This window comes from Melanostigma gelatinosum (genome assembly GCF_949748355.1).
Source record: "Melanostigma gelatinosum genome assembly, chromosome: 23".
NCBI classification, from domain to species: Eukaryota; Metazoa; Chordata; class Actinopteri; order Perciformes; family Zoarcidae; genus Melanostigma; species Melanostigma gelatinosum.
Window position 1 is genome coordinate 13,713,172 of NC_136656.1, and position 25,894 is coordinate 13,739,065.

At 42.1% G+C, this 25,894-nt stretch overlaps 1 protein-coding gene across 1 annotated transcript in view; it reads right to left on the reverse strand.

Moving 5' to 3' along the window:
• Window positions 1-25,032, reverse strand: part of zanl (zonadhesin, like) — a gene marked incomplete at both ends in the record, with an annotated part of 51,563 nt that extends 26,531 nt beyond the window's left edge. Inside the window, 37 exons of the mRNA XM_079295915.1 lie at window positions 221-465; window positions 814-955; window positions 1,106-1,182; window positions 3,639-3,777; window positions 3,912-4,108; window positions 4,956-5,097; window positions 5,269-5,407; window positions 5,585-5,713; window positions 5,929-6,077; window positions 6,777-7,021; window positions 7,370-7,511; window positions 7,662-7,855; window positions 10,219-10,357; window positions 10,492-10,688; window positions 11,535-11,676; window positions 11,852-11,990; window positions 12,168-12,296; window positions 12,507-12,655; window positions 13,370-13,614; window positions 13,963-14,104; window positions 14,255-14,331; window positions 16,748-16,886; window positions 17,021-17,217; window positions 18,065-18,206; window positions 18,384-18,522; window positions 18,700-18,828; window positions 19,039-19,187; window positions 19,905-20,149; window positions 20,498-20,639; window positions 20,790-20,983; window positions 21,453-21,531; window positions 21,613-21,710; window positions 21,806-21,973; window positions 22,361-22,445; window positions 22,866-23,131; window positions 23,295-23,444; window positions 25,029-25,032. Of these exons, the coding sequence (XP_079152041.1) occupies window positions 221-465; window positions 814-955; window positions 1,106-1,182; window positions 3,639-3,777; window positions 3,912-4,108; window positions 4,956-5,097; window positions 5,269-5,407; window positions 5,585-5,713; window positions 5,929-6,077; window positions 6,777-7,021; window positions 7,370-7,511; window positions 7,662-7,855; window positions 10,219-10,357; window positions 10,492-10,688; window positions 11,535-11,676; window positions 11,852-11,990; window positions 12,168-12,296; window positions 12,507-12,655; window positions 13,370-13,614; window positions 13,963-14,104; window positions 14,255-14,331; window positions 16,748-16,886; window positions 17,021-17,217; window positions 18,065-18,206; window positions 18,384-18,522; window positions 18,700-18,828; window positions 19,039-19,187; window positions 19,905-20,149; window positions 20,498-20,639; window positions 20,790-20,983; window positions 21,453-21,531; window positions 21,613-21,710; window positions 21,806-21,973; window positions 22,361-22,445; window positions 22,866-23,131; window positions 23,295-23,444; window positions 25,029-25,032 (5,625 nt within the window). The remainder of the gene's footprint in view (window positions 1-220; window positions 466-813; window positions 956-1,105; window positions 1,183-3,638; window positions 3,778-3,911; window positions 4,109-4,955; window positions 5,098-5,268; window positions 5,408-5,584; window positions 5,714-5,928; window positions 6,078-6,776; window positions 7,022-7,369; window positions 7,512-7,661; window positions 7,856-10,218; window positions 10,358-10,491; window positions 10,689-11,534; window positions 11,677-11,851; window positions 11,991-12,167; window positions 12,297-12,506; window positions 12,656-13,369; window positions 13,615-13,962; window positions 14,105-14,254; window positions 14,332-16,747; window positions 16,887-17,020; window positions 17,218-18,064; window positions 18,207-18,383; window positions 18,523-18,699; window positions 18,829-19,038; window positions 19,188-19,904; window positions 20,150-20,497; window positions 20,640-20,789; window positions 20,984-21,452; window positions 21,532-21,612; window positions 21,711-21,805; window positions 21,974-22,360; window positions 22,446-22,865; window positions 23,132-23,294; window positions 23,445-25,028) is intronic.
• Window positions 25,033-25,894: the final 862 nt, after the last annotated feature.

Genomic DNA, 25,894 nt, shown 5'->3' on the forward strand with positions numbered 1-25,894 from the left:
TCCCCACCACTTCCTCCATACAGGGCTTCTGTGGACTATGGTTAAAAAGGTATTTCTGAATCATCTAAAACAAACGTAATACAGGAGAAAATGTTTTTCCCTTGAAATGTGATTGACTCTGCAGTGTTGTTGTACAGGGACGCACATTTTAGGAGACCAGGCTGCACCCTACCACACACTCTGTTAAAAAACGTAGTTAGTTTCTCCCCTCATTTATTACCTGCACAGTGCCTCCTTTGAGGATGGAGATCTTCACCGTGTGTACATATACATGCACGGCCTTCACATAGGAGATTCTGGGATTGTTAAAACGATGTTCGTTGTCCGTGTGGACCTCAAAGTGTGGCAGAGACGTTTCATTGCAGGGTCTAGACATCAAGTAGCTGCAGTTGCCCATGAAGTTGTATTTGCGTTTGTCAAAGGTGGTGTAGTGGGGATCACCACTCGCTATGCATGTGGATGTACCTACGGTGTGAGAAACTGTATGTTAGCAGTTATTTTGTTAATGCTAAAAAGTAATAAAACAGTAGCACAAGTAGAGAAGAGTCATAGAGTCTGCAAGCTGACTCAGAAATGTCAGTTACACAGCAACATCTAACGTTTTCTAACATTAGCTAAAAGAATCTTTTAGCTAAGATACATCAGAAGTAGTATCGCTGTAGCAGCACATTTATTGTATTTTTGACTGACTGTACATCCTTGTGTGTGGAGCCGATGGGAACAGTTGAAACACTTTTGCCTTCAGATGTGGTTGAACGACTGCAAGTACCAGTTCTTGTAGCAATTCCTTGACAATTGATCAGATATTATTACCTTTAGGATAGCAGCCTGCAACACCATTCGCCTCGCGACACTCTTCAGTGGGGTCACACAAGTTGTCAACACATTCCAAGGTGTAGTTCCCTGCACAGTGACACAGCTTTGTGCAGCCATCTCCGAATATAATCTCGCCAGGCTAAAACAAAATTGAACAAAGGATCAACCATGAGTACCGTGTGTCACTAGAACTACATAGTACAACCTTCTTGTAATTTAATAATTACCATTATATATTTTTACTGAACAGGAATGTATACATATGGGTATACTAACAAGGATATCTGACCTCATAATAGTTGTTCTGGTCATCCAGACAGCCACATTTCTCCAATGGGACACAGCGCCGTCCCTTGAAGACAAACCCTGGTTTGCAGAAGCAGCCACTGATACAGGAACCAGAACAGTTGGTGGAAGGTTCCATACAGGTGGGGATACAAGCTGGACCACATTCTATATAGTCTGCATCAGGAGGGCATGGTTCTGTACAGCAGAAAGAAGAAGAAATTGGTAGATGGGCAAAATAAATGTAAGAAACAATTGAAGAATTTAATAAAGAAACAAACGTTGATAAGGACTTGTCATACTTGTTGGCTTTGGTGTAGTTGGTCCAGGAGTTGTTGGTTTGGGTGTAGACGGACCGGGAGTTGATGGTTTAGGTGTAGTCGGGCCTGGAGTTGATGGGACAAGAGAGAGAGTAAGGGACAAGCGCCGACATCAGAATACAACGCAGCAACTCATCATTTTAATAAGAAGAAGAATGGTTATTCTTTTAACTCGCATTAGGGAGCTGTTGTTACGTGTGCTAACCAAAAAAGACCTGATTATGTTCCAGAAGTATGAAAACCTCAATGAAAATCACAAAACTTCAGCTAAAGTGTGATGTGTGGTTCGTTCCATGTCTAAACAGCAACTCGTTACCCCATCTTCCCCCAAACTTCTAGCTTTGTTGCTCGGTTATGATCATACTGAACCCAAATAGGGGCCCAGTTGTTGTTACCCCCTTATTCTCTGACATCACATCTTGTTCCCTTGTACCTGAATGTATGTATCGTTATGTCCACAAATAACTACAGGCCTTATTCTAAAGCCTTGCCCGTGTTCAATATGTCTTACTAGTACTCAGTGGTGTATAGCAACGAAGAAGAAATACTTCGTTACTGGACTTAATTAGTTTTTTTGGGTATCTGTACTTTACTTTACTACTTATATTTCTGTTGACTTTTACTTTTACTTCACTACATTTTGCAAAGAAAACTGATACTTTGACTCCGATACATTTCCCCTGAAACCTTCGTTACTCGCTACAAAATCAAATCTATCTTTAGAAACAAAATGAATCATGAGAGCAGCGTCGGGGACTGTGGTGGAACACAGACTGCAAGCAAGCAGGTTTGTTGAATCAGTGGTCCTAGCTTGCAAGTTAAATCATTGGTTAATCACGTTAATGCACAATTGCAAACACGTGCTCTCAAAGCCGCGGTGTTTTGATGCCCAGGATGCTACATGCTATAAGCTAGCGGGCGACTACCTGAGTAGAATTCCACTCTACGATGACTGATTTCATGATGGAAGCAGAAATGGAAGCACCTGCTACTCCCGCAACAAACTACGGTGGTGACGAAGACCAACACCAGTGGATCGCTAGCGAGTTAGTGAGCTGAGGAAGTGTTGACAGTTGTGCAGCACGAGTTGGCTAACGTTAGCTATAGCTAGCCACCACGCCATAGGATTGACAGGAGCCGAGAGAGCGCAGCATTAGGGTTAGCATTAGTGTTAGCATTCGAGTTAGCATTAGTGAAATCCTTCGCAGCTGTGTGCAAGCTGTCTGTGAGCTGAACACACCTCTACCTGCCTCAGCGGCCTGTGAAAGGCTATTTAGCATCGCAGGACTAGTCTTCAGCCCAAGAAGAGCGAGACTGAATTCTCACAATTTTGAAAACCAACTTCTTTTGAAGATGAACAGAACATTTTTCAGTTTCAAGTAATGACTGGGTTGCTGCTTTATTGTTGATCATGTTTTGATATTTGAGTCATTTTGTGGATGATCAGATGGAGTTATGATGGTAGCAGTCGCCCAATTGCAGATTCAGCTTGAGCAAAACCTTTGCCTATTGTGTTCAAATCAGGCCCATAGGAGTTTACAAGGCAGGCGTCCTTTCTCTAAACACTGACCTGATGCATCAAGTGGATATGTTTTGCTGAACATAATATTATGCATTGGCCCTCTACATCCTCTAGTCAGAATGAGCATACTTATAAACGCACTGTTACAACTCCATAGTGTCATATTGCTTTTCGGAGAATTATGATGATAAGTTCATAGTAGATGCAAAAGTAGACTTATGTACAATATATTATGTTGAACATTGTTGCTCCTGGATGGATCACAGCCAACCCAATTATGTTCAACACAGCTCCATGATCATGGTGCCACAGAACTTAAAAGAATAAACTTCATAATTCTCAAAATTCTGACCCTTTGCTTTTTTAGTACCAGCATTTACTTGTACTTTTACTTTCAACGAACAGGTTATGATTTTCATTTAATGTTCAGGTTATGATGTACATTTAATATCAGAAAATTACTTTTGATACTTAAGTACTTTTGTACTTAAGTACAATAAATATCAGATACTTTAAGACGTTTACTCAAGTAGGATTCTAATAGGTGACTTTTTACTTTTACTGGAGTAGTTTTCCAGAAAGGTATCTTTACTTTTACTCAAGTATGGCTTTTGAGTACTTTATACACCACTGCTAGTACTTCATAATTCATAGCTCAGTTAATTTGGATGGTGGTGCGCTGGGTGCAAACTTACTTGTGGGGTAGCAGCCCAGCTCTCCGTCCTGGTTTTTACACTCGTGCATCGGGGGGCATTCAGTGGGCATGCAGGTAATGAAGGGAGCATCACACCTGCACTTCAGCTTACAGTCCTCCACATAGAACTCGTCTCCAGGCTGACACACACACATTTGAGCTGCGTTAGCAGATGACAAAGCTCAAATCGAACACCACGATATTCTCACAAAGCACAAATCTCCCACACACGCAGACCATTCCCTGGAGGCTTATCAAACCCACTTCACTGTACCTCATAATACTGCCCGTTGTTGTGTGTGCAGCCACATGAAGTGATCTTGACGCACTTGCCGGCGCTCAGGACGTAGCTCGGATCACACACACAGGACTCGGAGCAGGGCCCGCCGCAGGAGGGAGGTTTCCCGGTGCACGTCTCCTGACAGGGGTCTGCACAGGGCTCATAGTGGCTGTTGGGGGGGCAGCTCAGAGCTACAGCAGGGGGGAGGACGGGAGGGTGAAGTCAGTGACAGTGGTGGCAGAGATATACAGAAACATTGAATGATGTATTATAACCAGCCAGGGTTGCATGCAAAAATATGTTGCCAAGATGAATTCAAATGATTAATAATTGTACAAGATGGCGTTTACATGACAGATTGTAACTACTTGGCCTAAAAAAATGTATGTAGCCTTTATGTATGGAACTTTAAATGTTTAAGTGTGAAATGATCTTTTTGCTGAGAAAGGAGTCATTTCCTGCTCAGGTTGATAACATGCTTTTACTCCGAGTCCTTCAACTAAAACCAAACTTGCACCAGTCTGAACATTTTTGGCCAGTTGGGATTGATTTCTTATTCTGGGATGCTCGACAAATACGAGCCCAGATCGAACTAGAACTGCCGCCTCTCGGTTTTACGCCTCTGCCAACCAGACAAATTGCAGTTTACATCCATATCTGTCCAAAATGTCATCACTTCATCATTTTTTCTCATTAGACATTCGAGTGAAATTGTCATAGTTAGCTCAATTAACATATCAATTGTTGAAAGTGTGTTTTGTGAGGTCACAGTGACCTTTCACCAACAAATTCTAACCAGTTCATCCTTGAGCCCAAGTGGACGTTTGGACAGAATTTGAAGAAGTTTCCAAGACTTTCCTGAAATATCACGTTCACAAGAATGGTATGGATGGACGGACAGACGGACAACCCAAAAAACCCGCATAATAATAACCTTACTGAGCCTTAAGAAGGGGCTCCCTATTGCCCATCTTGCCCTCCCTACATCCCTCCATCCATCTATCATTTTCTCCGTCCGTTCTTTCACCCAACACTCACGGCAGAAGGTTTCATTCCTCCAGGGTCCGATGTTCACCCCGCGGTCCTGGCATTCGTTGATGTAGGCCTCTATGGCTTCGCACAGAATGGGCTTGGCTCCATCCAGCTCACACAGGTCAAAGACACAGTCCCTGAAGTAATTCTGAACACACACACATTTCCTTGAGTTGCAATGACTTAGTCTGTCTCCATCGTCACTTGTCTCTTATTTGAATGCAATTTTCTTGATGACATCAAAAGTGGGAACTGCTTCGTATTAGTGCGTACTGTATAGGTGTGTGTGTGTGTGTGTTGTGATAGTGAAGTGACTTACATTTGGGTTGACTTTTTGGTGGCACACAGCGAAGGGACCCTTTTTGTCCAGCAGGATGCCGCAGTATCCTGAGCTCTCATACAGTTCCTGCTCTCCTCTGTCACACTCAGGGATGGTGGTGTTGGGTTTTTTGTTACACCTGTCAACACAGACAGTTAGTTAGAGAAGCTACGTGTGTTGTTTGTTAGTTTTTCTCCCCTAGCAATTCTAACAAAGGGTTGATCGATGTGTACCCATTTGTTCAGGATGGAATAAATACAGCAAAATGGCGTTAAAATATACAACCAATCATAAAAACAAATCCAATGCGACTCACTCTGGATCGGTGTTCCAGCTGTGTCCAAAGTCATTGCCATTGTTGGTCAATGATCCATTTGGTTTACGGAAGTCATCTTTGGAATCTCCATCGTAATCTCCACACAGTCCACACAGTTTGTTCTGATAGCTGCAAGAAAATCTGCAAGTTAGTGATTTGAGGAGATGAAAAAGCAACAATTCCGTCCAGGAGTTTGTGACTTGTTTTCATTCACACCATTACCGTACCAGTGTTTTCACTCATTATCAGACTTTATTGTCAGCATCACTCCAAAATCTCCATTGGAAATAGTTTTGTCCGTGGAGTCGGGGTAAGAATGTAAAGTTCAGTCTTTCTTTACTCACTCTTTGATCACTTTGATGTCCATGAAGTGGTTTCCATCATAACGAACAGTCACACCAAAGTTCATGGACACAGTGTAGTGCTTTCCTGACTTGAACACAGAGACACCAGGGGCCGGAGTCACTGGCAGGTTTACATTGGTTCCGTTCAGCTGTGCGGGGAAAAGCAAGTGCAAATAAGATAATGAGTGATGACTGAGGTAGCAGAAACACTTAACGATTGAAAACTCTCTATGTATAGAATCTCAAACTGCAATCAGCAATTGAAAAGATGCGTTTTCTGCAGAGAATTCACATGATTTATGGACATTAGATGTCGTAAATATGTCATAGATATGAAAATAGTATGACGGTTGTTACCCTGAAACCCTGTCTCCTTCAAAATGTGGTTCCGACACAATTTAACAGCATTCTCAATTATGTTTCGAGGGAAATATACATTTTCCCAGATTACGGTTGCACTTTTAAACACATGGTGAACTCAATTTGAAATACGACAAAACTACTTTGTTAGGTTTATTAAAACATTGTTTGGCTTTAAAGTATGGACCTAACTTAAAATATCAACATCAAATTTAGGTTGAACACGGGACGTGAACAGCGGCCTCCTGGGTTAAAGTCCCGTGTTTGTTCCCCACCACTTCCTCCATACAGGGCTTCTGTGGACTATGGTTAAAAAGGTATTTCTGAATCATCTAAAACAAACGTAATACAGGAGAAAATGTTTTTCCCTTGAAATGTGATTGACTCTGCAGTGTTGTTGTACAGGGACGCACATTTTAGGAGACCAGGCTGCACCCTACCACACACTCTGTTAAAAAACGTAGTTAGTTTCTCCCCTCATTTATTACCTGCACAGTGCCTCCTTTGAGGATGGAGATCTTCACCGTGTGTACATATACATGCACGGCCTTCACATAGGAGATTCTGGGATTGTTAAAACGATGTTCGTTGTCCGTGTGGACCTCAAAGTGTGGCAGAGACGTTTCATTGCAGGGTCGAGACATCAAGTAGCTGCAGTTGCCCATGAAGTTGTATTTGCGTTTGTCAAAGGTGGTGTAGTGGGGATCACCACTCGCTATGCATGTGGATGTACCTACGGTGTGAGAAACTGTATGTTAGCAGTTATTTTGTTAATGCTAAAAAGTAATAAAACAGTAGCACAAGTAGAGAAGAGTCATAGAGTCTGCAAGCTGACTCAGAAATGTCAGTTACACAGCAACATCTAACGTTTTCTAACATTAGCTAAAAGAATCTTTTAGCTAAGATACATCAGAAGTAGTATCGCTGTAGCAGCACATTTATTGTATTTTTGACTGACTGTACATCCTTGTGTGTGGAGCCGATGGGAACAGTTGAAACACTTTTGCCTTCAGATGTGGTTGAACGACTGCAAGTACCAGTTCTTGTAGCAATTCCTTGACAATTGATCAGATATTATTACCTTTAGGATAGCAGCCTGCAACACCATTCGCCTCGCGACACTCTTCAGTGGGGTCACACGAGTTGTCAACACATTCCAAGGTGTAGTTCCCTGCACAGTGACACAGCTTTGTGCAGCCATCTCCGAATATAATCTCGCCAGGCTAAAACAAAATTGAACAAAGGATCAACCATGAGTACCGTGTGTCACTAGAACTACATAGTACAACCTTCTTGTAATTTAATAATTACCATTATATATTTTTACTGAACAGGAATGTATACATATGGGTATACTAACAAGGATATCTGACCTCATAATAGTTGTTCTGGTCATCCAGACAGCCACATTTCTCCAATGGGACACAGCGCCGTCCCTTGAAGACAAACCCTGGTTTGCAGAAGCAGCCACTGATACAGGAACCAGAACAGTTGGTGGAAGGTTCCATACAGGTGGGGATACAAGCTGGACCACATTCTATATAGTCTGCATCAGGAGGGCATGGTTCTGTACAGCAGAAAGAAGAAGAAATTGGTAGATGGGCAAAATAAATGTAAGAAACAATTGAAGAATTTAATAAAGAAACAAACGTTGATAAGGACTTGTCATACTTGTTGGCTTTGGTGTAGTTGGTCCAGGAGTTGTTGGTTTGGGTGTAGACGGACCGGGAGTTGATGGTTTAGGTGTAGTCGGGCCGGGAGTTGATGGTTTAGGTGTAGTCGGGCCTGGAGTTGATGGGACAAGAGAGAGAGTAAGGGACAAGCGCCGGACATCAGAATACAACGCAGCAACTCATCATTTTAATAAGAAGAAGAATGGTTATTCTTTTAACTCGCATTAGGGAGCTGTTGTTACGTGTGCTAACCAAAAAAGACCTGATTATGTTCCAGAAGTATGAAAACCTCAATGAAAATCACAAAACTTCAGCTAAAGTGTGATGTGTGGTTCGTTCCATGTCTAAACAGCAACTCGTTACCCCATCTTCCCCCAAACTTCTAGCTTTGTTGCTTGGTTATGATCATACTGAACCCAAATAGGGGCCCAGTTGTTCTTACCCCCTTATTCTCTGACATCACATCTTGTTCCCTTGTACCTGAATGTATGTATCGTTATGTCCACAAATAACTACAGGCCTTATTCTAAAGCCTTGCCCGTGTTCAATATGTCTTACTAGTACTCAGTGGTGTATAGCAACGAAGAAGAAATACTTCGTTACTGGACTTAAGTAGTTTTTTTTGGGTATCTGTACTTTACTTTACTACTTATATTTCTGTTGACTTTTACTTCACTACATTTTGCAAATAAAACTGATACTTTGACTCCGATACATTTCCCCTGAAACCTTCGTTACTCGCTACAAAATCAAATCTATCTTTAGAAACAAAATGAATCATGAGAGCAGCGTCGGGGACTGTGTTGGAACACAGACTGCAAGCAAGCAGGTTTGTTGAATCAGTGGTCCTAGCTTGCAAGTTAAATCATTGGTTAATCACGTTAATGCACAATTGCAAACACGTGCTCTCAAAGCCGCGGTGTTTTGATGCCCAGGATGCTACATGCTATAAGCTAGCGGGCGACTACCTGAGTAGAATTCCACTCTACGATGACTGATTTCATGATGGAAGCAGAAATGGAAGCACCTGCTACTCCCGCAACAAACTACGGTGGTGACGAAGACCAACACCAGTGGATCGCTAGCGAGTTAGTGAGCTGAGGAAGTGTTGACAGTTGTGCAGCACTAGTTCGCTAACGTTAGCTATAGCTAGCCACCACGCCATAGGATTGACGGGAGCCGAGAGAGCGCAGCATTAGGGTTAGCATGAGTGTTAGCATTCGAGTTAGCATTAGTGAAATCCTTCGCAGCTGTGTGCAAGCTGTCTGTGAGCTGAACACACCTCTACCTGCCTCAGCTTCCTGTGAAAGGCTATTTAGCATCGCAGGACTAGTCTTCAGCCCAAGAAGAGCGAGACTGAATTCTCGCAATTTTGAAAACCAACTTCTTTTGAAGATGAACAGAACATTTTTCAGTTTCAAGTAATGACTGGGTTGCTGCTTTATCATGTTTTGATATTTTGATCATGTTTTGATATTTGAGTCATTTTGTGGATGATCAGATGGAGTTATGATGGTAGCAGTCGCCCAATTGCAGATTCAGCTTGAGCAAAACCTTTGCCTATTGTGTTCAAATCAGGCCCATAGGAGTTTACAAGGCAGGCGTCCTTTCTCTAAACACTGACCTGATGCATCAAGTGGATATGTTTTGCTGAACATAATATTATGCATTGGCCCTCTACATCCTCTAGTCTAATGAACATACTTATAAACGCACTGTTACAACTCCTTCATAGTGTCATATTGCTTTTCGGAGAATTATGATGATAAGTTCATAGTAGATGCAAAAGTAGACTTATGTACAATATATTATGTTGAACATTGTTTCTCCTGGATGGATCACAGCCAACCCAATTATGTTCAACACAGCTCCATGATCATGGTGCCACAGAACTTAAAAGAATAAACTTCATAATTCTCAAAATTCTGACCCTTTGCTTTTTTATTACCAGCATTTACTTGTACTTTTACTTTCAATGAACAGGTTATGATGTTCATTTAATGTTCAGGTTATGATGTACATTTAATATCAGAAAATTACTTTTGATACTTAAGTACAATAAATATCAGATACTTTAAGACTTTTACTCAAGTAGGATTCTAATAGGTGACTTTTTACTTTTACTGGAGTAGTTTTCCAGTAAGGTATCTTTACTTTTACTCAAGTATGGCTTTTGAGTACTTTATACACCACTGCTAGTACTTCATAATTCATAGCTCAGTTCATTTGGATGGTGGTGCGCTGGGTGCAAACTTACTTGTGGGGTAGCAGCCCAGCTCTCCGTCCTGGTTTTTACACTCGTGCATCGGGGGACATTCAGTGGGCATGCAGGTAATGAAGGGAGCATCACACCTGCACTTCAGCTTACAGTCCTCCACATAGAACTCGTCTCCAGGCTGACACACACACATTTGAGCTGCGTTAGCAGATGACAAAGCTTAAATCGAACACCACGATATTCTCACAAAGCACAAATCTCCCACACACGCAGACCATTCCCTGGAGGCTTATCAAACCCACTTCACTGTACCTCATAATACTGCCCGTTGTTGTGTGTGCAGCCACATGAAGTGTTCTTGACGCACTTGCCGGCGCTCAGGACGTAGCTCGGATCACACACACAGGACTCGGAGCAGGGCCCGCCGCAGGAGGGAGGTTTCCCGGTGCACGTCTCCTGACAGGGGTCTGCACAGGGCTCATAGTGGCTGTTGGGGGGGCAGCTCAGAGCTACAGCAGGGGGGAGGACGGGAGGGTGAAGTCAGTGACAGTGGTGGCAGAGATATACAGAAACATTGAATGATGTATTATAACCAGCCAGGGTTGCATGCAAAAATATGTTGCCAAGATGAATTCAAATGATTAATAATTGTACAAGATGGCGTTTAAATGACAGATTGTAACTACTTGGCCTAAAAAAATGTATGTAGCCTTTATGTATGGAACTTTAAATGTTTAAGTGTGAAATGATCTTTTTGCTGAGAAAGGAGTCATTTCCTGCTCAGGTTGATAACATGCTTTTACTCCGAGTCCTTCAACTAAAACCAAACTTGCACCAGTCTGAACATTTTTGGCCAGTTGGGATTGATTTCTTATTCTGGGATGCTCGACAAATACGAGCCCAGATCGAACTAGAACTGCCGCCTCTTGGTTTTACGCCTCTGCCAACCAGACAAATTGCAGTTTACATCCATATCTGTCCAAAATGTCATCACTTCATCATTTTTTCTCATTAGACATTCGAGTGAAATTGTCATAGTTCGCTCAATTAACATATCAATTGTTGAAAGTGTGTTTTGTGAGGTCACAGTGACCTTTCACCAACAAATTCTAACCAGTTCATCCTTGAGCCCAAGTGGACGTTTGGACAGAATTTGAAGAAGTTTCCAAGACTTTCCTGAAATATCACATTCACAAGAATGGTATGGATGGACGGACAGACGGACAACCCAAAAAACCGCATAATAATAACCTTACTGAGCCTTAAGAAGGGGCTCCCTATTGCCCATCTTGACCTCCCTACATCCCTCCATCCATCTATCATTTTCTCCGTCCGTTCTTTCACCCAACACTCACGGCAGAAGGTTTCATTCCTCCAGGGTCCGATGTTCACCCCGCGGTCCTGGCATTCGTTGATGTAGGCCTCTATGGCTTCGCACAGAATGGGCTTGGCTCCATCCAGCTCACACAGGTCAAAGACACAGTCCCTGAAGTAATTCTGAACACACACACATTTCCTTGAGTTGCAATGACTTAGTCTGTCTCCATCGTCACTTGTGTCTTATTTGAATGCAATTTTCTCGATGACATCAAAAGTGGGAACTGCTTCGTATTAGTGCGTACTGTATAGGTGTGTGTGTGTGTGTGTGTGTTGTGATAGTGAAGTGACTTACATTTGGGTTGACTTTTTGGTGGCACACAGCGAAGGGACCCTTTTTGTCCAGCAGGATGCCGCAGTATCCTGAGCTCTCATACAGTTCCTGCTCTCCTCTGTCACACTCAGGGATGGTGGTGTTGGGTTTTTTGTTACACCTGTCAACACAGACAGTTAGTTAGAGAAGCTCCGTGTGTTGTTTGTTAGTTTTTCTCCCATAGCAATTCTAACAAAGGGTTGATCGATGTGTACCCATTTGTTCAGGATGGAATAAATACATCAAAATGGCGTTAAAATATACAACCAATCATAAAAACAAATCCAATGCGACTCACTCTGGATCGGTGTTCCAGCTGTGTCCAAAGTCATTGGCATTGTTGGTCAATGATCCATTTGGTTTACGGAAGTCATCTTTGGAATCTCCATCGTAATCTCCACACAGTCCACACAGTTTGTTCTGATAGCTGCAAGAAAATCTGCAAGTTAGTGATTTGAGGAGATGAAAAAGCAACAATTCCGTCCAGGAGTTTGTGACTTGTTTTCATTCACACCATTACTAGTGTTTTCACTCATTATCAGACTTTATTGTCAGCATCACTCCAAAATCTCCATTGGAAATAGTTTTGTCCGTGGAGTCGGGGTAAGAATGTAAAGTTCAGTCTTTCTTTACTCACTCTTTGATCACTTTGATGTCCATGAAGTGGTTTCCATCATAACGAACAGTCACACCAAAGTTCATGGACACAGTGTAGTGCTTTCCTGACTTGAACACAGAGACACCAGGGGCCGGAGTCACTGGCAGGTTTACATTGGTTCCGTTCAGCTGTGCGGGGAAAAGCAAGTGCAAATAAGATAAGTGCAAATAAGATAATGAGTGATGACTGAGGTAGCAGAAACACTTAACGATTGAAAACTCTCTATGTATAGAATCTCAAACTGCAATCAGCAATTGAAAAGATGCGTTTTCTGCAGAGAATTCACATGATTTATGGACATTAGATGTCGTGAATATGTCATAGATATGAAAATAGTATGATGGTTGTTACCCTGAAACCCTGTCTCCTTCAAAATGTGGTTCCGACACAATTTAACAGCATTCTCAATTATGTTTCGAGGGAAATATACATTTTCCCAGATTACGGTTGCACTTTTAAACACATGGTGAACTCAATTTGAAATACGACAAAACTACTTCGTTAGGTTTATTAAAACATTGTTTGGCTTTAAGGTATGGACCTAACTTAAAATATCAACATCAAATTTAGGTTGAACACGGGACGTGAACAGCGGCCTCCTGGGTTAAAGTCCCGTGTTTGTTCCCCACCACCTCCTCCATACATGGCTTCTGTGGACTATGGTTAAAAAGGTATTTCTGAATCATCTAAAACAAACGTAATACAGGAGAAAATGTTTTTCCCTTGAAATGTGATCGACTCTGCAGTGTTGTTGTACAGGGACGCACATTTTAGGAGACCAGGCTGTACCCTACCACACACTCTGTTAAAAAACGTAGTTAGTTTCTCCCCTCATTTATTACCTGCACAGTGCCTCCTTTGAGGATGGAGATCTTCACCGTGTGTACATATACATGCACGGCCTTCACATAGGAGATTCTGGGATTGTTAAAACGATGTTCGTTGTCCGTGTGGACCTCAAAGTGTGGCAGAGACGTTTCATTGCAGGGTCGAGACATCAAGTAGCTGCAGTTGCCCATGAAGTTGTATTTGCGTTTGTCAAAGGTGGTGTAGTGGGGATCACCACTCGCTATGCATGTGGATGTACCTATGGTGTGAGAAACTGTATGTTAGCAGTTATTTTGTTAATGCTAAAAAGTAATAAAACAGTAGCACAAGTAGAGAAGAGTCATAGAGTCTGCAAGCTGACTCAGTAATGTCAGTTACACAGCAACATCTAACGTTTTCTAACATTAGCTAAAATAATCTTTTAGCTAAGATACATCAGAAGTAGTATCGCTGTAGCAGCACATTTATTGTATTTTTGACTGACTGTACATCCTTGTGTGTGGAGCCGATGGGAACAGTTGAAACACTTTTGCCTTCAGATGTGGTTGGACGACTGCAAGTACCAGTTCTTGTAGCAATTCCTTGACAATTGATCAGATATTATTACCTTTAGGATAGCAGCCTGCAACACCATTCGCCTCGCGACACTCTTCAGTGGGGTCACACGAGTTGTCAACACATTCCAAGGTGTAGTTCCCTGCACAGTGACACAGCTTTGTGCAGCCATCTCCGAATATAATCTCGCCAGGCTAAAACAAAATTGAACAAAGGATCAACCATGAGTACCGTGTGTCACTAGAACTACATAGTACAACCTTCTTGTAATTTAATAATTACCATTATATGTTTTTACTGAACAGGAATGTATACATATGGGTATACTAACAGGGATATCTGACCTCATAATAGTTGTTCTGGTCATCCAGACAGCCACATTTCTCCAATGGGACACAGCGCCGTCCCTTGAAGACAAACCCTGGTTTGCAGAAGCAGCCACTGATACAGGAGCCAGAACAGTTGGTGGAAGGTTCCATACAGGTGGGGATACAAGCTGGACCACATTCTATATAGTCTGCATCAGGAGGGCATGGTTCTGTACAGCAGAAAGAAGAAGAAATTGGTAGATGGGCAAAATAAATGTAAGAAACAATTGAAGAATTTAATAAAGAAACAAACGTTGATAAGGACTTGTCATACTTGTTGGCTTTGGTGTAGTTGGTCCAGGAGTTGTTGGTTTGGGTGTAGACGGACCGGGAGTTGATGGTTTAGGTGTAGTCGGGCCTGGAGTTGATGGGACAAGAGAGAGAGTAAGGGACAAGCGCCGGACATCAGAATACAACGCAGCAACTCATCATTTTAATAAGAAGAAGAATGGTTATTCTTTTAACTCGCATTAGGGAGCTGTTGTTACGTGTGCTAACCAAAAAAGACCTGATTATGTTCCAGAAGTATGAAAACCTCAATGAAAATCACAAAACTTCAGCTAAAGTGTGATGTGTGGTTCGTTCCATGTCTAAACAGCAACTCGTTACCCCATCTTCCGCCAAACTTCTAGCTTTGTTGCTCGGTTATGATCATACTGAACCCAAATAGGGGCCCAGTTGTTGTTACCCCCTTATTCTCTGACATCACATCTTGTTCCCTTGTACCTGAATGTATGTATCGTTATGTCCACAAATAACTACAGGCCTTATTCTAAAGCCTTGCCCGTGTTCAATATGTCTTACTAGTACTCAGTGGTGTATAGCAACGAAGAAGAAATACTTCGTTACTGGACTTAATTAGTTTTTTTGGGTATCTGTACTTTACTTTACTACTTATATTTCTGTTGACTTTTTACTTCACTACATTTCCCCTGAAACCTTCGTTACTCGCTACAAAATCAAATCTATCTTTAGAAACAAAATGAATCATGAGAGCAGCGTCGGGGACTGTGTTGGAACACAGACTGCAAGCAAGCAGGTTTGTTGAATCAGTGGTCCTAGCTTGCAAGTTAAATCATTGGTTAATCACGTTAATGCACAATTGCAAACACGTGCTCTCAAAGCCGCGGTGTTTTGATGCCCAGGATGCTACATGCTATAAGCTAGCGGGCGACTACCTGAGTAGAATTCCACTCTACGATGACTGATTTCATGATGGAAGCAGAAATGGAAGCACCTGCTACTCCCGCAACAAACTACGGTGGTGACGAAGACCAACACCAGTGGATCGCTAGCGAGTTAGTGAGCTGAGGAAGTGTTGACAGTTGTGCAGCACTAGTTCGCTAACGTTAGCTATAGCTAGCCACCACGCCATAGGATTGACGGGAGCCGAGAGAGCGCAGCATTAGGGTTAGCATGAGTGTTAGCATTCGAGTTAGCATTAGTGAAATCCTTCGCAGCTGTGTGCAAGCTGTCTGTGAGCTGAACACACCTCTACCTGCCTCAGCGGCCTGTGAAAGGCTATTTAGCATCGCAGGACTAGTCTTCAGCCCAAGAAGAGCGAGACTGAATTCTCGCAATTTTGAAAACCAACTTCTTTTGAAGATGAACAGAACATTTTTCAGTTTCAAGTAATGACTGGGTTGCTGCTTTATTGTTGATCATGTTTTGATATTTGAGTCATTTTGTGGATGATCAGATGGAGTTATGATGGTAGCAGTCGCCCAATTGCAGATTCAGCTTGAGCAAAACCTTTGCCTATTGTGTTCAAATCAGGCCCATAGGAGTTTACAAGGCAGGCGTCCTTTCTCTAAACACTGACCTGATGCATCAAGTGGATATGTTTTGCTGAACATAATAGTATGCATTGGCCCTCTACATCCTCTAGTCAGAATGAGCATACTTATAAACGCACTGTTACAACTCCATAGTGTCATATTGCTTTTCGGAGAATTATGATGATAAGTTCATAGTAGATGCAAAAGTAGACTTATGTACAATATATTATGTTGAACATTGTTGCTCCTGGATGGATCACAGCCAACCCAATTATGTTCAACACAGCTCCATGATCATGGTGCCACAGAACTTAAAAGAAGAAACTTCATAATTCTCAAAATTCTGACCCTTTGCTTTTTTAGTACCAGCATTTACTTGTACTTTTACTTTCAACGAACAGGTTATGATGTTCATTTAATGTTCAGGTTATGATGTACATTTAATATCAGAAAATTACTTTTGATACTTAAGTACTTTAGTACTTAAGTACAATAAATATCAGATACTTTAAGACGTTTACTCAAGTAGGATTCTAATAGGTGACTTTTTACTTTTACTGGAGTAGTTTTCCAGAAAGGTATCTTTACTTTTACTCAAGTATGGCTTTTGAGTACTTTATACACCACTGCTAGTACTTCATAATTCATAGCTCAGTTAATTTGGATGGTGGTGCGCTGGGTGCAAACTTACTTGTGGGGTAGCAGCCCAGCTCTCCGTCCTGGTTTTTACACTCGTGCATCGGGGGGCATTCAGTGGGCATGCAGGTAATGAAGGGAGCATCACACCTGCACTTCAGCTTACAGTCCTCCACATAGAACTCGTCTCCAGGCTGACACACACACATTTGAGCTGCGTTAGCAGATGACAAAGCTCAAATCGAACACCACGATATTCTCACAAAGCACAAATCTCCCACACACGCAGACCATTCCCTGGAGGCTTATCAAACCCACTTCACTGTACCTCATAATACTGCCCGTTGTTGTGTGTGCAGCCACATGAAGTGATCTTGACGCACTTGCCGGCGCTCAGGACGTAGCTCGGATCACACACACAGGACTCGGAGCAGGGCCCGCCGCAGGAGGGAGGTTTCCCGGTGCACGTCTCCTGACAGGGGTCTGCACAGGGCTCATAGTGGCTGTTGGGGGGGCAGCTCAGAGCTACAGCAGGGGGGAGGACGGGAGGGTGAAGTCAGTGACAGTGGTGGCAGAGATATACAGAAACATTGAATGATGTATTATAACCAGCCAGGGTTGCATGCAAAAATATGTTGCCAAGATGAATTCAAATGATTAATAATTGTACAAGATGGCGTTTACATGACAGATTGTAACTACTTGGCCTAAAAAAATGAATGTAGCCTTTATGTATGGAACTTTAAATGTTTAAGTGTGAAATGATCTTTTTGCTGAGAAAGGAGTCATTTCCTGCTCAGGTTGATAACATGCTTTTACTCCGAGTCCTTCAACTAAAACCAAACTTGCACCAGTCTGAACATTTTTGGCCAGTTGGGATTGATTTCTTATTCTGGGATGCTCGACAAATACGAGCCCAGATCGAACTAGAACTGCCGCCTCTCGGTTTTACGCCTCTGCCAACCAGACAAATTGCAGTTTACATCCATATCTGTCCAAAATGTCATCACTTCATCATTTTTTCTCATTAGACATTCGAGTGAAATTGTCATAGTTAGCTCAATTAACATATCAATTGTTGAAAGTGTGTTTTGTGAGGTCACAGTGACCTATCACCAACAAATTCTAACCAGTTCATCCTTGAGCCCAAGTGGACGTTTGGACAGAATTTGAAGAAGTTTCCAAGACTTTCCTGAAATATCACGTTCACAAGAATGGTATGGATGGACGGACAGACGGACAACCCAAAAAACCCGCATAATAATAACCTTACTGAGCCTTAAGAAGGGGCGCCCTATTGCCCATCTTGCCCTCCCTACATCCCTCCATCCATCTATCATTTTCTCCGTCCGTTCTTTCACCCAACACTCACGGCAGAAGGTTTCATTCCTCCAGGGTCCGATGTTCACCCCGCGGTCCTGGCATTCGTTGATGTAGGCCTCTATGGCTTCGCACAGAATGGGCTTGGCTCCATCCAGCTCACACAGGTCAAAGACACAGTCCCTGAAGTAATTCTGAACACACACACATTTCCTTGAGTTGCAATGACTTAGTCTGTCTCCATCGTCACTTGTGTCTTATTTGAATGCAATTTTCTTGATGACATCAAAAGTGGGAACTGCTTCGTATTAGTGCGTACTGTATAGGTGTGTGTGTGTGTGTGTGTGTGTTGTGATAGTGAAGTGACTTACATTTGGGTTGACTTTTTGGTGGCACACAGCGAAGGGACCCTTTTTGGCCAGCAGGATGCCGCAGTATCCTGAGCTCTCATACAGTTCCTGCTCTCCTCTGTCACACTCAGGGATGGTGGTGTTGGGTTTTTTGTTACACCTGTCAACACAGACAGTTAGTTAGAGAAGCTCCGTGTGTTGTTTGTTCGTTTTTCTCCCATAGCAATTCTAACAAAGGGTTGATCGATGTGTACCCATTTGTTCAGGATGGAATAAATACATCAAAATGGCGTTAAAATATACAACCAATCATAAAAACAAATCCAATGCGACTCACTCTGGATCGGTGTTCCAGCTGTGTCCAAAGTCATTGGCATTGTTGGTCAATGATCCATTTGGTTTACGGAAGTCATCTTTGGAATCTCCATCGTAATCTCCACACAGTCCACACAGTTTGTTCTGATAGCTGCAAGAAAATCTGCAGGTTAGTGATTTGAGGAGATGAAAAAGCAACAATTCCGTCCAGGAGTTTGTGACTTGTTTTCATTCACACCATTACTAATGTTTTCACTCATTATCAGACTTTATTGTCAGCATCACTCCAAAATCTCCATTGGAAATAGTTTTGTCCGTGGAGTCGGGGTAAGAATGTAAAGTTCAGTCTTTCTTTACTCACTCTTTGATCACTTTGATGTCCATGAAGTGGTTTCCATCATAACGAACAGTCACACCAAAGTTCATGGACACAGTGTAGTGCTTTCCTGACTTGAACACAGAGACACCAGGGGCTGGAGTCACTGGCAGGTTTACATTGGTTCCGTTCACCTGTGCGGGGAAAAGCAAGTGCAAATAAGATAATGAGTGATGACTGAGGAAACAGAAACACTTAACGATTGAAAACTCTCTATGTATAGAATCTCAAACTGCAATCAGCAATTGAAAAGATGCGTTTTCTGCAGAGAATTCACATGATTTATGGACATTAGATGTCCATAAATCATGTGATACTGTGAACCGTCATACTATATGAAAATAGTATGACGGTTGTTACCCTGAAACCCTGTCTCCTTCAAAATGTGGTTCCGACACAATTTAACAGCATTCTCAATTATGTTTCGAGGGAAATATACATTTTCCCAGATTACGGTTGCACTTTTAAACACATGGTGAACTCAATTTGAAATACGACAAAACTACTTTGTTAGGTTTATTAAAACATTGTTTGGCTTTAAAGTATGGACCTAACTTAAAATATCAACATCAAATTTAGGTTGAACACAGGACGTGAACAGCGGCCTCCTGGGTTAAAGTCCCGTGTTTGTTCCACACCACTTCCTCCATACAGGGCTTCTGTGGACTATGGTTAAAAAGGTATTTCTGAATCATCTAAAACAAACGTAATACAGGAGAAAATGTTTTTCCCTTGAAATGTGATTGACTCTGCAGTGTTGTTGTACAGGGACGCACATTTTAGGAGACCAGGCTGTACCCTACCACACACTCTGTTAAAAAACGTAGTTAGTTTCTCCCCTCATTTATTACCTGCACAGTGCCTCCTTTGAGGATGGAGATCTTCACCGTGTGTACATATACATGCACGGCCTTCACATAGGAGATTCTGGGATTGTTAAAACGATGTTCGTTGTCCGTGTGGACCTCAAAGTGTGGCAGAGACGTTTCATTGCAGGGTCGAGACATCAAGTAGCTGCAGTTGCCCATGAAGTTGTATTTGCGTTTGTCAAAGGTGGTGTAGTGGGGATCACCACTCGCTATGCATGTGGATGTACCTACGGTGTGAGAAACTGTATGTTAGCAGTTATTTTGTTAATGCTAAAAAGTAATAAAACAGTAGCACAAGTAGAGAAGAGTCATAGAGTCTGCAAGCTGACTCAGTAATGTCAGTTACACAGCAACATCTAACGTTTTCTAACATTAGCTAAAATAATCTTTTAGCTAAGATACATCAGAAGTAGTATCGCTGTAGTAGCACATTTATTGTATTTTTGACTGACTGTACATCCTTGTGTGTGGAGCCGATGGGAACAGTTGAAACACTTTTGCCTTCAGATGTGGTTGAACGACTGCAAGTACCAGTTCTTGTAGCAATTCCTTGACAATTGATCAGATATTATTACCTTTAGGATAGCAGCCTGCAACACCATTCGCCTCGCGACACTCTTCAGTGGGGTCACACGAGTTGTCAACACATTCCAAGGTGTAGTTCCCTGCACAGTGACACAGCTTTGTGCAGCCATCTCCGAATATAATCTCGCCAGGCTAAAACAAAATTGAACAAAGGATCAACCATGAGTACCGTGTGTCACTAGAACTACATAGTACAACCTTCTTGTAATTTAATAATTACCATTATATGTTTTTACTGAACAGGAATGTATACATATGGGTATACTAACAAGGATATCTGACCTCATAATAGTTGTTCTGGTCATCCAGACAGCCACATTTCTCCAATGGGACACAGCGCCGTCCCTTGAAGACAAACCCTGGTTTGCAGAAGCAGCCACTGATACAGGAGCCAGAACAGTTGGTGGAAGGTTCCATACAGGTGGGGATACAAGCTGGACCACATTCTATATAGTCTGCATCAGGAGGGCATGGTTCTGTACAGCAGAAAGAAGAAGAAATTGGTAGATGGGCAAAATAAATGTAAGAAAGAATTGAAGAATTGAATAAAGAAACAAACGTTGATAAGGACTTGTCATACTTGTTGGCTTTGGTGTAGTTGGTCCAGGAGTTGTTGGTTTGGGTGTAGACGGACCGGGAGTTGATGGTTTAGGTGTAGTCGGGCCTGGAGTTGATGGTTTGGGTGTAGTCGGGCCTGGAGTTGATGGTTTAGGTGTAGTCGGGCCTGGAGTTGATGGTTTGGGTGTGGATGGACCAGGAGTTGTTGGTTTCGGTGTAGTCGGGCCTGGAGTTGTTGGTTTAGGTGTAGTGGGACCAGGAGTTGTTCCCGGCGGTAGAGCTATAAATTAAAAATAGTTTCTTATGAAAACACCTGTCATTGACACAGCATATGCATATGTTTATGGTGCAGAGAGTAACTTGAATTCCCTCTGTTCAGTTTCTCACCTTTGCAGGTCATGACACACACAGCATCAACGGCAATATCAGTTTGAAGAGTTTCTCCAAAGGTACCCACGATCACAAACTGAAATACATAACAATGGGACAAGAAAGTTAATGTAACCCTATGCACATACACAGAGACAGATATTGTTCAAGTATTTACCTGAATGGCAGCAGCTCCCAAGTACCGGACCTCTGCGGGCTTCCAGCCCTGACCCTGGTTACCCCTTACAGTGAAGAGAGCAGGTCCAAGGCTTCCACCTGGAAAACAGAAAAACAAATTCCAACGAAACAAACGTATTAGTGCTGTCTGTTTTCCTGTCTGTATGACCATTATGATAAATGTAATCGTTTACCTGTGGTGATGGTGTGGACGCTGAGCTCCATGGTGGTGCTGGTGCCGTACAAGTAGTAGTGGAAGGTGAGGTCCAAACATCCAGTGGCGGAGGTTATTAGAGTACTTCTGATCTGAGACTTGGCTCCAGGGATAGCCTCGGTAGAATCCATCAACATGTATGAGCCCACTATGCATGGAAGGATCAAAACAAACAATTGTCATGTTGGTAAGAATACATCTAAATCAAATCAACTGAAGTATATGGCAAAATTCAAACAAAGTCAATGAAAAGTGTGTTGAGATTTTTTTAAGTCAGCAAAAAAAAGAAAAACCACATACATCCAGGTTTGGAGAAGTCATCATCAGGCCCGGTGCCTTCAGTTTCAGTTGATCCAGTCCACTGCTCGAAGCCAAATATATCAGGATTCTCAGTTTGCGTCGTCCACCCACAAAAATCACCAGTATCAAAATCACAGCCAGACACACAAGCTGTGAACAAAACATTTGGACAATCAGTGATACAGCAATTTGTGTGTGTGTCGTGGTGTGTGAGTGTGTTAGTGTGTAAGCTTACCCGGACATGCTCCTTCAGTGATGACGATGTTGTCCAGACCTGTGTCACAGGAAGAACTGACGCCTCTCTGAGCCTCAAACACAATCTATGGACACAGAGCATACCTTATCACCCTACAGCTACATGATCAAAATACAGCAATTGTACTTTGCACATGAGTTGTAGATTCATTTCAGTTTCGTAATCTGGTTAGATTGAATTCATTATTGTGGCAATTAACTCAGTAAATCAGATGTAGCTCATTTCGCCCAACGCTATCGTTTATCTTTCATAAAACAGTAAGTGTGTTTCCATCCATTGTTTTCTTTTTCCGGTTTAATAGCATGCAGCTTTTATAGATGGAACTATTTATTGAGTTCATGTTTGCTATTGGTCACAATTTAAAGTCTGTCAAAGCCATCCAGACTTAATTGGGGGGAAACCCAAGTATATTTGAAAAATGATTAAGAAGAATTAACTTTAAAGAAATAATTAACTTTTTGTTCGAATATTTCATGACACTCACAGTGACGCTCTGACTGCTGGGTTTGGACACGGTGACAGAGCCCTTCAGCCAGGATGGACTCTGGATACCCATCTTCTTCCAGACCTCCTCATCACCGGTGGGCTTCTTGGCCAGAACACTCAACACATTCTGACTGTCTGATCCGTACATGTAGTATCGGAACTGGACACAGATCTGAGAGGCCGATGATGAGAGGGCAGGGCTCAGCAGACGTGCTTTCTGTCCATTAGCAACATTGTCACACTCATGGTAGATATAGTAGCCCGCTGCAGACAGTTTGAGACAAAAGAAGACGTGTATTGAGTCATAATTTAGTGTGTCCATCTTAAGACTCTCAATTAACCTCAATCATGGCCTGGCCACCACTATTGATTACACTATTTGTACAGAAATGAGATATTTCAGATAAACCATGCATTCAGGACTGACCTCCATCAGGGTAGTCTCCACTGGGGCCAGTACCAGGTGACGGGCTTGAACCTGTGTTTCGGGTCCAGTCACCGTTGTCTGTGCCGTCCTGACTGAACCTGCAGAATGGTTCACTGTCCTGGTTAAAGTCACAGGAAGTCAGCACTACAGCTGCAGAAACACAAAGACGACACAGGGAGATAGACAAATGGATATCGCAGAGGTCAATAACAGCAATTGATATAATTTACCACCAAAACAATCCGTGGTCATTGCAATGAATTATTCACTGCAGCTATTAGCAAGATCTCGCTTTTTGAGATTCTGGGCCAACACAAGATGAGTGGTTCTAAAATAAAAGATGGATCGATGAGAATAGGCTTGGTTCCAGATGAGTCTCTCTGAAGTCCCACGAGTTGTAAAATCCCTAATATATACTGTACATTGCAGAATAGATGCAGAAGACCTGGGTCGTTTATAACACTGAGGTCTAGCCATTTTGGCGTCACGCACCACTGAGCAACTTTAACTTATGAACGAGCCCTGCATCCAAAGCTGTACCCATTTATCAATCCATAACCTCAACAACCTCCATCAATCCATCTGTAAGCTTATTGCTGTGATGAAAACACAAAGACAAACACTTAAAAAAATGTTGAATCTGATTTTGGCAATGTCCTCAAGTTTGGAAAATAGTTACTAAAACATTTAGAATAATCTCCATTCACTAATCATTGTTTTAATTGTATTAATAGCAACATCTTTTATTTCATTCCCCTTTATTTTATTCTGTATTTAATTTATTTTCAGCTCAAAGGCTCTAATTTGGCATCAGTGAGTGTTCTATTGGAAGGAACTTGACAAGTAACAAACTTATTGGTTCAAGGTGGAATAATTAATAATAGGTGCAAAAATAAATCAAGTCCCGCCTCCTTCGCTCAGGTTAGAGAGACGCAGTCTGATGTGACGCAAGCAGAGCATGGAGGGAGAAATGATGGAGTGATATTAGACAGGAATCATTACTTGTACTTGATGTAAAAACAGTTTGAGCATTTAAGAGTTCAGTCAGCTGTTAAAACGACCCCTCGGTGAGTTACGAACACCAAAGCACTCGCGGTTTACGGCGCATTAGCCACATGCTACTAGCTCTGTGAATTAGCATAGCCCTCGCGGTGCTTCAGCCACTGAGTTGTACCGCAAATTTAACATAATGCAGCATTTCTCTAACGTAGAAGGGAATGAGAATATTTGTGTGCAATATTAGTATGTGTATTATTTACATTGTGTGAATTTTCAGAATTTCACACTCTATGAAGCGAATTTAACTCTGTACATTACTGTGCTGCTGCTGTGTGGTGACCACGAGGTGTCAGTATTGTGACAATGAAGCTTATGTTCACATTGCGAGCCACCGATAGGACCACCTGGATTCAGGACCCTGACGGTTCTTCACCGGCCCTGCTGTCAGTCTGGTAGGAGTGAGGCCTCTAAGAACAATTAACCAGAACGTTCTTCTTATTTTTGGGAGGCGATATATTTTATTTTATTTAGGGTGCATCCACTTTCAAAGACAGCTCAAACAGAATAAGATTGAATGGTGTTCTATTAAATGTGTGTCATTACAATGATCTCGCTTTAACCCTACCTCTCTGTTCTGTTTACTCATTTACTCGATTACTGCTCATCACCCCTCCTTATGAATCCAGACACTGGTCCAGTGTGCACTTACCTCAGAGGTGGGTTACACTAGCTTACCCATCGTTTCTTAGAGGGAGTGATTCTTTGTAGGGCTTTCAAAGCTCTGAGTGAGGACTGATATCCCCCTGTAGTGTTCTGTGTGTGTGTCTGATCTGTGTTAACACATCTGCACAGTGTTAATGTGTTTGTATGTTATGGATCGTGAAGAAAAGGAGCTGTAAAGAGGTAAAGTCCATGAGGACAGTATGGTGGAGTTACATGTCATGCTACTGTCTCAGCACTGTGTGAGCATGCCATCCAACTTCTACAAATAATCAGATTTAGATTCTGGAAAATACACAGGCTTTATTACATGATGGAAACAAACATACCATCTCTCTGTGTTTTCTGCAGGCTGTAAGAGAGAGAGAGAGAGACTCATGAACAGATTCAGATTTGTTTGTCAAATTTGGTTAAAAGTACCTTGTTTGTCTTCATTGATATCCAAAACATTACCACGGACAAATTAGTAATTCAAATACTTTAAGGATCACTCCTCTATGGTTGTATGAGGTAGATCCAGATACACAAAGATAAATGTACTGTACCGCTGAAATGTAAAGTGTAGATTTATCTAAAGTCAATAAAAACAAGAGCTTATTTACTAAAATTGGCAACATACAAGCTGCAGTCATCAACATGAGACGGTTAATTATAACAGGTTTATATCATCAAAACAAGCAATAATAAGTGTGACCGGACTTGTGTCGGACTTGAGAAACAAGACACTGCTCCCATTTATGAGCAGTCGGTATGAAGTGTAATACTACATTCGATAATCATTATGTCAGGTGTACAATAAAGTCCCCATAAAGTCATTATCGCTCAAGGCATCTTTCTATGGATTTAACATGAATTCACACTGATACCACAGAGCAGCAGTT